We start from the raw sequence: 13,952 nt of genomic DNA on the forward strand, positions 1-13,952 counted from the left end.
GGAATTATATGTATTATCTTCCCACATAGGAAGGTAAACATTTTAATTTTGTTGACTCTTTTATAATTTCTCTTGCATTTTCATGTTTACTTTTTATACTAATCTTGAGTCTTGTGCTTGAATATCAAAATTTCTACTCAGTTCTGGTCTTTTCATTAAGAATATTTGAAAGTCCTATATTCTATTAAATATCCTTTTGTTTCCTCGGAAGAATTATAGTCAGTTTTGTAAAATAGATTATTCTTAGTTGTAGTCCTACTTTTTTTTAACCTTCCAGAATATCATTCCAAGCCCTTTTGTCCTTTAACATGAAAGCTACAAAATCTTTTGTGATTCTGACTGTAATTCCATGATGATATTTGAATTGTTTCTTTCTGACTGCAATATTTTCTTTTTCACATTGAAGTTCTAGAATTTGACTCTAAAATTCTTGGAAGTTTTCATTTGGGAAACTCTTTTAAGAGGTGTTGGGTGGATTCTTTCAATTTATATTTTATCCTTTGTATTTAAAAGATTGAAGGAGTTTCCCTTTATAATTTCTTGAAATGTGATATGTAGGTTCTTTTTGCTTTAATCATAGTTTACAGGTAATCCAATAATTCTTAAATGATCTTCCCTCAATCTGTTTTCCAGATCAGTTGTTTTTCCAATGAGATATTTCACATTTCGTTCTCCTTTTTCATTTTTTCATATTGTTTCATGATATTTCATGGACTCATTGGCTTCCACTTGCCCAATTTTAATTGTAAAGGAATAGTTTTCTTCAGTGAATTTTCATGTCTCTTTTACCATGTTTTTAAGGTATTATTTTTTTCAGTATTTTTGTATCTCTTTTCCTCACACTATTAATTCTCTTTTCATAGTATCCCTCTATCACTCACATTTCTTTCCCAATTTTTCCTACCACTAAATATCTATTTTTTTAACTCTTGTAAGAATTGTTAATGGCTTGTGTCCAATTAGCATTTTTAAGGCTTTTGGGTTTTCACATTGTTGTCTCCTTCAGAGTTTATGTCTTGGTCTTCCCTGCCACCATATTAGCTTTTTATGGACATAGTTTTTTGTTGTTTGCCTATTTTTACAGCTTATTTCTTGACCATGAACTTTACATTGAGTTCTAAATGCAGTTAAATGGAGGATGGACGGAAGTGACATTTGAGGCGGAAAGACCCTCTATTGGGCTATTGTTGTAGTCCAGGTAGGAAGTGATTGCATCCTGGACTAGGTTAGGAACTTTGGAAATGGAGAAACAAGGAAAAATACAAGAGATGGGTGAAGATATAAAGATTAGAACTGCAAATAGATTAGATATGTAGAATAAGTGTGGAATCAAGGATGCAACTGAGGTTATAAGCCTGTATCACTCACAGCATAATGGTACCTCTAACACTAATGAGTATTGGGGATAAGGAGAGGATTTTCAGGCAAGAAGTAGGTTTGGAATCAGGTACATGGAGAGAATCTATCTTTATTTCCTGCCTAATTCAGTTTATTTTGCTGAATCATGATCTGTATCATATTCCTTAAATATAGCTATCCCCTAAAGATCTGTCTTATGTCTTCTCTATACTTTCTTTCTTTGAGGACTTATCGATTCAAATAAATTTCTTTATTATTGGGGACAAATTGATCTTGATATATCTATAGGCTATCCAGATAGAATTGCCCAGTAAGCTACTGCTTATATGGGACTAGATCTCAAAAAACATACTGGAGGTAGATATATAGATCTGGGAATCAATTGTAAAGAGATGATTATTAAACCTCATAGAACAGACTTATAATCCTTCCTAGTTTCTACACTCAGAGATCTCCAGATTGGGATTCTGTCTCATCCTTCTAGACTGTAAGCCCAGGAACTATATGAGGCTAAAAATTGAATTCAGATCAAAAACTAATAGAACCATAGGAGGATATCAGATATCATCTACTTCAGAGTTTAAATAGCTTTTCCAAGGTCACATATCTTGTACAAGCTTAGGGTTACCTGACATACAACACTGACAACATAAAAAGGTTTTTGAGTATGCTTGCTCTGCCTATAATAAGTGCCTACTAAATGTTGCTTGAATTTAATTTTAGATTCATTTTAAAATTTATTTTTAAAAGGGTTACAATATAAAAATGCCCTTATTTTTTATTTTCAAGCAATTTTCCTTGAAGGTCACCTCATTTTTGTAGATAAGAAAATCAAGAAACTGAGTAGATTCATATATTGTTTAAAAACTCAGCAAATTAACATCACAATCAAGTTAACTTGTTCTCCTCTCAATTTCTGGCCTTTGATTTTTTTTTTTTTCTATTTTGCATGTGTGGCATTGTCTCTAGAGTTACTCTCTCAACTCTCCCAACAGTAAGTTGAGTCCCATTTACACCCTGAGCTTAGAAATAACTTTGAGAGGTTAATGATGGTTGTTTATTTCCATTATAACTCATGAGCCCCTGTCGATGTGCTCTTTCCATTATCTATTTATATCAACTAGCTAGCTAGCAGACTTAATTAGCTTTTGGAATCGTGTATTTAATAAGTTTGTAAGTAATAAAAATGAGTACAAAGTAAGTCCCCCTCACCTTCTTTCTCAAACAAGGGGCTTACTTCCCCACAAGTATACATAAAATCCAAGACATAATGGTAACTTATAGGTCTTCATTGCTGGAAAGCATTTTTTCTCCTTTCTTGGATTCTCATGAACTTCCCTGATATTGCTTTTTTGGGGGTACTCTTTGTAGAGTTTCAAAGCTTTCTTTTTATCGTACCTAGTTTATTTTTAGTTCACAAATGGCAGATGCTTCCACCACCCAGTGCTATTCCAAGGATACTATAAGGATTTCCATCGAAAAGACTAAAACCTTCCATCCTTTTTAAGGTTCACAAGGTCTTCTATTCAAGGTGGAAAGAAGATCCAAAGGATTTCCTGTCTTCTCCTCCCAATTGTTTTCCTTTTAGGTCATGACTAGCAATATTGGTTATATATCTGCTTGCTATGGGAATTTCTTATTTCAAACTAAATTCCTGTTTTCATCCAAACTTCTCAGAGTACAATCACTCTTTTAACCAAAGCCAGGTCTTCCTGATGCTGAGTCCAATTCTATCCACTGTACCATCTCTATACCAGTGTTCTTCTTGGACTCAGTGATCAGGAGCCATTAGAAGTTATTTATGAGGTTAAGGAAAATTTTCTTATATGTAGGGTTATCCCATAGTATAAAGTGAGCCAATTTAGGAAGTAGTGGTCTAATCTAATAGATAAATGATCTAATAGATAAGTCCACATCAAGTGATGTCATCCAAACCCTCCAGAGAATAATTACAGAATAAGTTCATATCAAGTAATGTTATGCTTTCCAAATGAAGGAACCTGAGGGACTTTGTATAAAGCCAAATAATCATTATTAAGCACCTACTAAGTGTCAGATCCTCTACAGTGATCACTGCTATTCCGATGAAGGACCCTGAGAGACTTTGGACAAAGTCAAATAGCCTTTATTAAGCACTACTATTTATCAGGCCTTATCCAAAGTGATATATATATGTATATATATACATTATATATATATATAAAGGCATACATACATATAGATATAGATACGAATTATTATAAGCACACACTAATGTATACCTCTATACACATAATGCAAGCACATATGTGTATATATATATATGCATATATATATATATTTTTTTTTTCTTTTAAAGAAAGGATAGGTGTTCAGATTATCTTTTACCCAGTCCAAAAAACAGCAAGGACTGAATCCCAGAGTTTGAGAAGTAAAAGTAAGGTCAGTGGCATTCAGTTCATTCCATATCCCCAAATGGAATCTCTACCAGGACATCCCTGAGAACTAATCCCCTGGCCTTCACTTTAAAGACCTCCACTGAGGGAAAATCCACTCTCTCTTAAAACCACACCTTCTTTCATAAGCTCTAATTTTTGAGGACTTTTTCATGACAAAAAGCCCTAATTTTCCCTTTCACAATTTCCACCCATGCCTTTTCACCCTTCTACATGATGAAATTAGATCCTAATTCCAGGCTTTGGCAGGAATATCATTCTTATTCCAGAAGGCACTGGGTGCATTAGTGGGGGCAGTTGGAAATTGGTGACAGAAGTGTTTGCCGAAGCTGGCAGACCTTTAAGGTGGCATCTGGTGACCTTTTTGCTGCCCCCACCTAGACCTTTCCAAGTTTTATGTTCTATGTGCGCAGGGTGTGCCTGGGTCCTTTTGATAGCTACAACCCACACTGCAGATAGGCAATGCTAAAAAGGTCCGATTTGCTGGAAGGTTTGAGTCAGGTCAAGTGGGCTGGTGAGCAGTTGGAAGGGTGTCCTTTCTCAATCTGACATCTTCATCCTCCTCCTTCATTGCTCTTCTCAAGACCAAGGCAGCTGTCCATCACTGTGGAAAAGTTGGTGCATCTCTGTTTCCAATAGGTCTCGTTGTTGCTTTTTTAATCTTTTGAAGCTGTAATCACTCCTTTTTGTCAAGTTAGACAGGAGCATAGAGACAGCAGCAATGAGAACTGTGAGATTGTGAAGAACACTGTGTGATGTTCTCAAACTGGTTATTTTCATGGCAGACACAGGCAGTTTCTGAGCTGGGGAGGCTTTTGCATGCTACTAGCACCATGATCCACCTCCCTCATTTTTTTTAAAAGAGTGCTGTTATTTAAAAACAAATTTATTCTGAAGGTATAAAGGGGCTCATTGTGTGTGTGTGTGTGTGTGTGTGTGTTTGTGTGTGTGTGTGTGTGTGTTTTAATCATTAAATCACTAAACAGCAATCTTTTGGCAGATGGGCATCTACATCTCAGATTCTGGAAGCCAAATTCTATGTGAGATTCTTCTTCTGAGGGTGAGGAAAGATGGTGGAACCAAAACTGCCTGGCTTCTGTCTCTTTGTCTAAAATATTGTGTCCATAGGGCCTTCAATGTGACAAAAAGATGGAAAAGTTGTAAAACCATTTTATAGATCTGAGGTGTCTCACTCTAAATCTCATTTCTATTCATAAGGATAGTTCCCATAGCAGAACTAAGCTATCTGTCTCCCACAGGTTTCCAGGAGTATCTTTGAGGGATTTGGAAAGGCATTTCTCTAATGCTTACTACCTTAAGCTCCCATTCTGTTTTTTTTTTTTGGTTGTTGTTGTTGTACTGTAAAGCATCACTAGTTGTGCCTCAGTTTTATTTAGCCAATTTAAAATCAGTTTAACTTTTACAAAGGGATATCTAGATATAGCAAGAATTAAAGTCATACAGATTTGGAGTCAAGGGATCAGTTTTGATCTAAACTTTTGTTTATATTTTATACCCTTGAATTTGGCCTCTATTGCCCTAAATTTCCTTATATTTAGAAAGGAGGAGCCCAACTTAGCTCCTTTATCCTGTGACCTGCTGGGTAGAAGTCACCCAAGGCACAATAAAGTTAAGTCAAAAATTCCTCCTCTCAAAGAACTTTCGGACTACTAGTAGGAAGGAGACGGGCACATAATTAATGAATCACCAATGTTTCTTAAGTTCTCAATCTGTTCTGGGCAAACAGGGAATAGTGAAACAGTCCCTGCCTTCAGAGAGCTTCCTTTCTGTTAAAGAAACCAAGATTTACACAAACTGGTGAATACAAAATAAATCCAAAATAACCATGGGGAAGACGTGAGCAGCTGGAGGGCCCAAGAAAGACATCATTTAGGAAATGGCATTTGATCTGTGACTTGAAGGAAACTGAAAATGCTAAGATGGAGAGAGGAGGAGGGATGACATTTCTAGCATAAATCACTAGAATACAGATTGGAGTCTGAAAAGTGTCCAAAATACATCCAGAGAATGGGAGAACATAAAGTGAGGAATTTGAGGAAGGGTAGATCCCTCTCAGATGTGAGGTGCCAGAAAGCTTCCCACAGGAGGCACAATGGGAGCCTTGAATGCCAGGCTAAGGAATTGGAAGATCTGAGTTCAGATCCTGTCTTCTGTACTGGCTGAATTATCCTGTGTAAGTCACTTCACCTTTTTCAGTCTCACTTTCCTTCTCTGCAAAATGGGAATCAAATTAACATTGCCTACTTTGCAAGGTTGTTATGAAGACCAAATGAGATGATGTAAATAATAATAACTAACATATGCATATGTAAAGCACTTTGCAACCTTTAAAGGCGACATAAATGCTAGCTGTTAGGATAATGTTATGAGTTTGTTACTTGGAAAAATATGGTTTCTAGTGAATTTCCAGGGATCACACAATCCATATCTCACAAGTATCCTGAAACTAGGTCTTCCTGGATCTAAGGATGGCTGCCTGTAAATGCATGCAACATGAATAAGGATTTTGGTGATGAAGATGGGAGGAAGGTGGGGAAAGTGGAGCTGGTAGCTTACAGGACAGGTAGCATTTGAGTTAAATTTCCAAGGTCATGAGGATGGTATTCCAGGAGCAGAGGACATTGGGAGTGAAGGCAAAAATGGATAGGCAATGATGGGGAGATCAAGAGGGGTAGACCCCATCCACATTCACAGCATATGATGCATTTAAATGAACAAACTTTAAAGCTTGCAAACAAATTATGAAAAGTTGCACACATGTATTTGACAAGACTGCAAAGGTCATAGGAATAATCTTCAATTGTGGTTTAGTCATGTTTGATTCTTTACACCCATTTGGGATTTTCTAGGGAAAGACATGGAGTGATCTCTCATTTCCTTTTCAAACTCATTTTACAAATGAGAAAATTGAGACCAACAAGCTAAGTGACTTACCACAGCCTCCCAGATAATTTCTGATTTTAATATGAATATCACATGTAAATTAATTAATGTTCATATTAATATTAGCAACACTTATTATACAAGGCACTTTGTGATCTGCGAAGCTATTTCCATGTAATAATCTCTTTTGATTCTTAATATAACCCAGAAAAGGAAGCATGATTATCCCCATTTTCAAATGAGGAAATTGAGGCTGAGACAGATTAAGGGATATGCCCAGGATCAAAGAGTTGGATTATAATAATGATAACTAGCATTTACATGGCACTTTAAGGAACACAAAACATTTTATACATTTAATCTCATTTTTATTCCTATAATAATCCTGGGAGATAGGCGCCATTATTAGCCCTATCTTACAAATGTGGAAACTGAGGCAGCTAAAGGGAAGTGCTTTGCCCAGAGTAAACTAGTACATGTGTGAAGCTGGACTGAAATTCAAATTTTCCTGACTTGGTTTCTATTCTGTATAGCACCCATTTGGTATTCCTGGGTTCAAGTTCCTGCCTCTGTGACGAGCTTTGAATACTTGTTTAGGGTTTAATCAGCAAGCAAGTGGGAATCAATGGGGATTTCTAAGCCATGGAGAGCCACTCTCAGTTCTAAATAGAAGGAAAATCAGCCTGGCAAAAACAAAGAAGACCTCTCAGGAATCTAACCCTAAATGAACTTATTAAATGCTTGTGGATTGATTCATTGACTTAAAGGTGTCACATTGTTTAAGTTCATGTGACTCATTTTGAATAATGTTTTAAAATCTGAAAATGATTTTTTGGTTATTTTAAAAAGGTTAGCTTATGTTTTTAAGTATGCTTTAAAAATGTCTTGGGACCAAAGTGTTATAATGAGAATATATTTTTGGTCTTTTTAATGAGTAGCAGTTATATTCAATTTACAGAAATTCATTTTACAGCCAACTTTCCCAGAATACACTTTTCCTATAAAGGGGGTAATGGTCTGGTTTTGGTTTACTGATAGAATTTCTGAATTTGAAATGAAACTATGATAACAGTTAATAATAAGAATAATTATTATTCTAATACTTCATATTTACATAGCACCTCAAGGTTTACAAGTCAACTATTGTATGCTTTAGTGAGTTATGGGAGTGCAGCCTGGCATGAATTCTGTTTATGAGGTTCAGGGCAGTGGAAAGATTATCAGACTTTAAGTCAAAAGATCTGGGTTCCATTCCCTTCCTTGCTGTGTTAAGGTGAGGAAGTCATTAGAGCAGTGAAATGTTTCCTCACCTATAAAGCACGAATAATAATATTTGTTCCACTTACCTCATTGGGTTATTTCTAGGTGAACTTCTTAGAATCTACAAAGGTTTATAGAAATTATTAAAGGGTGGCACCCCTTATAAAGAAGAAATCCAAACTTTTGCTTTTACTTACACTGGTCTTCCTAATAAGGGGAAGGCATCTTTGGGCTCAAGGGATACTCTTCCCTTCTCATTTCAGCCTGAGGAGAGGATGTCTCAGAGAAATACACAGCTTGGAAAATAACAAGGAAGGAGAGCTGGGGAAAGGGCCAACTACCAGTAATCTGTCTTAACTTCCTCCCCTCTCCAGTTACAAAGATTGCAAATAACTTCTAGGCTTTTACTTTTAATGAAGAAATATGATTCCTCTTTAGAAATCTAGACTGATATCTTATTGGAAATGACAAGAAACAGGGAAAATGGTTTGTGTCTTTCTTCCTTTCCTCCTCTCTTCCTCCTTTCCCTTCCTTCCTTCCTTCCTTCCTTCCTTCCATCTTTCCTTCCTTCCTTCCTTCCTTCCTTCCTTCCTTCCTTCCTTCCTTCCTTCCTTCCTTCCTTTCTTCCTTCCTTCCTTCCTTCCTCTCTTCCTGTATTTCTTTCTTTCTTTCTTTCTTCCTTTCTTTCTTTCTTCCTTTCTTTTCCTTCCTTCCTTCCTTCCTTCCTTTCTCCTTCCTCCCTCCCTTACTTTCTTCCTTCTTTCCTTCTTCCTCCCTCCCTCCCTCCCTTCTTCCTTCCTTCCTTCCTCCCTCCCCCCTCCCTCCCTTTCTTTCTTTCTTTCTTTCTTTCTTTCTTTCTTTCTTTCTTTCTTTCTTTCTTTCTTTCTTTCTTTCCCTTCCTTTCTTCCTTCCTCCCTCCCTCCCTTTTTCCTTCCTCCCTCCCTCCCTTTTTCCTTCCTCCCTCCCTCCCTCCCTCCCTCCCTCCTTCCCTTCCTTCCTTCTATCTTTCCTTCCTTTTTCTCTCTTTCTTTTTTTACAAAATGAAAAATGCAATGTGAGAAAATAGTAGTGTGACTTCTAATTAAATAGTCCACAGAGCAAACAACAATTGTTTATTTCAGGAGGACCCCCATGTCCCTTGATATTTCTGATAGTTGATGATACTTCCACTGTGTTCTTCAGGGCACTATTTACTTCCCCTTCCTCTTTAAGCACTCAAGACCAATATTGTCTTCTTTCAGCCAGGTGAAGGAGAACACAACAACTAAAGCTCAGCCTGAGCTAGGGCCATTGGTACCCCATCATGGAAGGCAATTTGGGGAAAATCTGCCAGCTCTCAACTGTCTTGCTGATCCCAAAGTCAAGTTCAAACCCGGTTCCAGAGATCAGAACAAAGGCGGAAAGGAAGAAGACAAATCTGCTCTCCTAGGAGCAGGCAGCAGTGTGAGTAATTAGAACAGTGATTGCCTTTGGATTTGTTTTGAGTCTTTGATAAAGTAAAATGACGAGATGGCCATGGAAATATATACATCCGGATTCACTTGTGGGATCACAGGATTTAAATCTAAGACTGACTTAGAGAAAACCTAATGCAATAGCTTCATATCGTAGGGATAAGGAGGTCAAGTGACTTCATCAGATCAAAGGAACATAAATTTAGAGCAGGAAAACTACTCCATCAGTTTAGAGCTGGGAACCTATACCATGATGTTTATCAATGGGATTGAGGCCTAGAGACAAAGGATGTCTCCCTGAGATCCCACAGAAAAAAGCACAGGATCATGGTAGAGAGCAGGAAGGGAGTTCAGAGGCCAACAAGTCCAATCTCTCATTTTACAGAAAAGGAAACTGATGGCCAGGGAGGACCAGTTACACAGATGGTGAATGCAAGAGGATTGATTTGAATACAGATCCTCTGGCTCTACTGTCAGGGATCTTTCTAACACATCTTGTCACTTCACAAAATTCTGGGGAGGTTAATTGGCTTGCCTAAGGATGCATAGGTAACAATTGGCAAAAAAAAAGTCCAATTTCTTTTCCATAGGGTAGCCTTTTCCACACTTAAAGCTCAGAGCTCAGCCCAGATTCAGCACTACAATCAGGCCAGCTTCTACTGTCAGAATCAGCATTGGAACTCACAGCTTCTAACACCCAAACCTAGTGTTCTTTCCCTTGTGTATCAGTGTTCAGAGATGATAAAACTTTAAAGAGAATTAACAAGTAAAATGAAAAATATGTTTCTGAGCTATATGGGCAGCTAGTCAGACAATTAGCATTTATTAAGCACTTACTATATGCTGGGTACTCTCCCAAGTGCTGTTCACACAAAGAAAGGCAAAAAATTATTCCTTCACTCAAGAAGAGTCAGTTTAATAGGCAAGTCACAATCATCCACTATCGTGGAATTTTTAATCTTCATATTGGTGAGGTAAAACTAAGTGACTTTGAGTTTCCCTTTGAATTCTGAACTCTACAATTCTATGTCTTAGGACTGCCTTAAAAATAGGACTGCTAAATTTCTTGAAAATGTGTAGTAAAAGAAAATGTGACTTCCTCAAGCCTCTGCATATGGGCTTTAGTTTTAATAAACCATCTTACATCAAAAAATAAATGAGCAAACAGCTCAGAATAAGGCCCCAGTACCTCAATTATGCCTGATCTCAAACCTGAACAAAATAGAGCTTGGTTAGCACCTTTGTAAACTCTACCTCGAAGTAATACCAGGTGCTGCAGGCTTGGGTGAGGAAAGGGAGATGGAAAGCTCTGACAAAGTATAAGAAAGTTGTCACATGGAAGAGAGATCACCTGATCCTTAGAGAAGGTCAATTTGCACAGCAATGTGGATTCACCAAAGAGTGTCCAATCTAGCCTCATTTTCTCTCTTTACTCACAGAAAATAGAAATTCAGAGCTATTACAGGCTTAACAATCATTCCAGAACAGTGGATAGAGTCCTGGACCTAGAGTCAGGAAGATCTCTGAGTTCATTTCAGCCTCAGATACTTCCTTGCTGTGTAACCCTGGGCAAGTAATTCAACCTATGTCTACCTCAGTTTCCCCATCTGTAAAATGGGAATATTAATAGCATTTACCATGCAGAGTTGTTATGAAAATCAAATCAGGTAATATTTGTATAATGCTTTGCAAACTTTAAGCTTTATAGAAATATATTGCAAATTCTTATTATTACTTTACAAATGATGAAACTAGGTATTACAGAACCTGATAGGAATTATACTCAGCTGATAAATAGAAAATAGAAAGTCCAAGGATGCTGAATTCTAGGTTAAGGTTCTAAACTATCTAAATTAAGGTATCTAACTATACAATGGGATTGGATGGGACATTTGTGACAATTCAATTAATAAATCAATCAATAAGACTTTATGAAGTGTCTATTGTGTACTAGGCACCCTACTAGATCCTGGGGATAAGGAAACAAAAAACAAAAAATGAAATAGTCTAGCCTTCAAGGAGCTTACAATCTAATGATGGATCCTTTTATTTTATCTTGACCCTGAATAAATAGCTAGCACAATCCTCTCACCATCATAATCGTTTCCATTTGCAGGGTGCTTTGAGATTGATCAAGTGATGCTCTCAGAGAAGCTCTGTGAGTTGGGTAAAGTAGGAATCGACTCATAGATGAGGAAACCAAGACTCAGAGAGAGATCTGGGGGATTAAAGCACTACCTATCCTCCAAGGGAAGAAGCAAGATTTCATTGATTCCTCACAATATGCCTAGGAAAAAGACACAATTATTCTACCCAATGTATCATTGAGGAAACAGAGGCTCAGAGAGATTATAAGACTTACTCAGGATAATGTAGCTATTAAGTGTCTGAAACAGATTTTCAATCAGGGTCCCTGTTAAGGGGTGAGAGAAATTATATGTCAACCCAGACAAAGGTGAGAAAATATGTAAAAGGCAGACAGAGTTCAGGAAATTAAGATTATTGACATTGTAGTTGAACAGGATGGAGAGTACCTAAACACAGAGGTTCTTCAAGTCTTCACTCTCTTGTTGATACAAATGTAGAGGGTCAGAATAGTGAGTTATTCTCCCCTTCCCATATCTGGACAGTGTCAGAGCAGATCTAGAACCTGAGCCCCCTGACTGTGAGGTCCAGAGCTCCCTCTGCAATGCCCCCTTGTTGTCTAGTCCTGTGGCTTGAGAGAGAGGCTCCCTGCTTCCTCTCACAGAGCCTAGCAGGTTTTTGAGCTCTGGGGGTCCTTGCACAAGGCTTGGCAGGGCTGACACCAGACCCCCAGACAAAGCCAGCCTCAGTGTGATGCAGGGGGGACTCACTAATTAGCCTCGTTTGCAGACAAGCTTGGTGACGGTCCAACAGATGGTAGGCACAGTTGTCTGGGACAGGAGGTGAAGGTATCGGCTGTGGGGCTCTCATTACCACTATTGGGAAGCCGGAGAAGCCATCATGCTGGAGTTAAAGATGTGACGAAATCACAGAAAAGCATTCCAAAGCCAACTCCCTTATGGCTTTCTAAATCAGCATCGCCCGGGTTGGGATGTGGGTGGTGGGGCTCACTCCCTGAAATTCTTCAAATAAAGACTGTAGGTGATGGATGGTTTCTCCTGAAGGGTCCCGGTAATGCTATCTGTGATTTAGAAAGCACGATTTGTCATGAGTTGTCAAAGCATCGTTAGAATTTATAAACTGAGTCATTGGCTGGGTAGAATTTTACAACAGAGGCTATCGCAGCTGGCAGGGACCTTGAACCAGAGAATGCTGGAACTGAGTAGGACCTTGGACAGAGAACTCAAAACTCCACATGAAACCATCATGTCTCCAAAGCTTAACTGAAAAATTGAACCTGTTGACCCCAAAGGACTTTCCCAGCTTCCAATCTATGATTCTTATGACCTAAAAGATTTTGGATCTCCCTTGTGTAGTTGCTTTCAATTCCCAGAATCCTCTAATTAAATGGCCCTCAGATAAGAAGCACACTAGAACCAAACACAAGTGCAAGTTTGTAGATAAGCGTGTGCATTTAAAAAGAAGTTAACTCACCTCTCTTCTTCTGCTGTTGTCTTTTCTCTGTCAGATTCTAAAATGGGCCAAAGCTCAGTGTAGCTCGGTGCCCTCGGGAGACCAGTCGCTGTCCTATCTTCATGGCCTCCCCAAACCCAGCCCCAAAGACTGGACCTTGGAACACATGTCTAGAAATGGTCCAGCTGGGCTCGAGGTATCTATGTTCGAGTGGGATTATTTTATGGATAGAGAGCAGAAAAGCAAAGGTACAGAATATAGTTAGTAGGTGTAAATCATAGGGACTTAGAATTTAAAGCTGAGGAATCATCAACTCCATGTTTCTTGCTTTATTTTAATTGTTAAAAGGATTTTAAAAAGGTTTTGACTTTGCTATCACCAGAATTTATAAATTGATCCCTTCCTCACCCCTATCATTCATGATCTTCTTACTGTTTCCTACAAAAGATACTTCATCTCCTGACTCCATCTATTTTTATTTGCTGTCCTCTGAGTCTGAAATAACCCCATTCTTGTATCCCCCTCCTGGATCTTCCTAGTCTCAGCTCATATCCTACCTTCTGTTAAGGGCTTTTCCCATTTTCTCTTAATGTTATTGCCTTCCTTGAGAATGCTTCCACCTTATCTTGCATGTATCTGGTATATACATACTTGTTTCCATTCTATCTTTGCCATTAGATTGTGAATTTGTTAAAAACAGGGATTATTTTTGCCTCCCTTTGTTCCTCCAATACTTAGTACATTGCCTGACATGTAGTAAGTGCAAAATTGCTTATTATCTTGACTTATTCTCCCCAAGTAGCCTTGTCTTATTAAAAAAATAAAAATTAGTTGAGCAAAACCAACTGCTGCAGCTACAGTCACATTCTGCTTCTTTGTCCCCTACCACTCATGTAGAGGATGATTTTTCATGTCCTTTTGGGGGCCAAGACTAGTTATTATGTGTAATGTATCATGAATCCACCATTTATTTTTAGTGACC

General features: G+C 38.0%; 1 protein-coding gene across 1 annotated transcript in view; it reads left to right on the forward strand.

The window, feature by feature from the left end:
- The window catches only part of C4H1orf87 (chromosome 4 C1orf87 homolog), a 59,226-nt gene that overhangs the window by 5,563 nt on the left and 39,711 nt on the right, over positions 1-13,952 (forward strand). Inside the window, exons 3-4 of the mRNA XM_031969014.1 lie at positions 9,200-9,401; positions 13,026-13,166. Of these exons, the coding sequence (XP_031824874.1) occupies positions 9,200-9,401; positions 13,026-13,166 (343 nt within the window). The remainder of the gene's footprint in view (positions 1-9,199; positions 9,402-13,025; positions 13,167-13,952) is intronic.

The sequence above is a fragment of the Sarcophilus harrisii genome, chromosome 4 (genome assembly GCF_902635505.1).
Source record: "Sarcophilus harrisii chromosome 4, mSarHar1.11, whole genome shotgun sequence".
In the NCBI taxonomy this organism is placed as follows: Eukaryota; Metazoa; Chordata; class Mammalia; order Dasyuromorphia; family Dasyuridae; genus Sarcophilus; species Sarcophilus harrisii.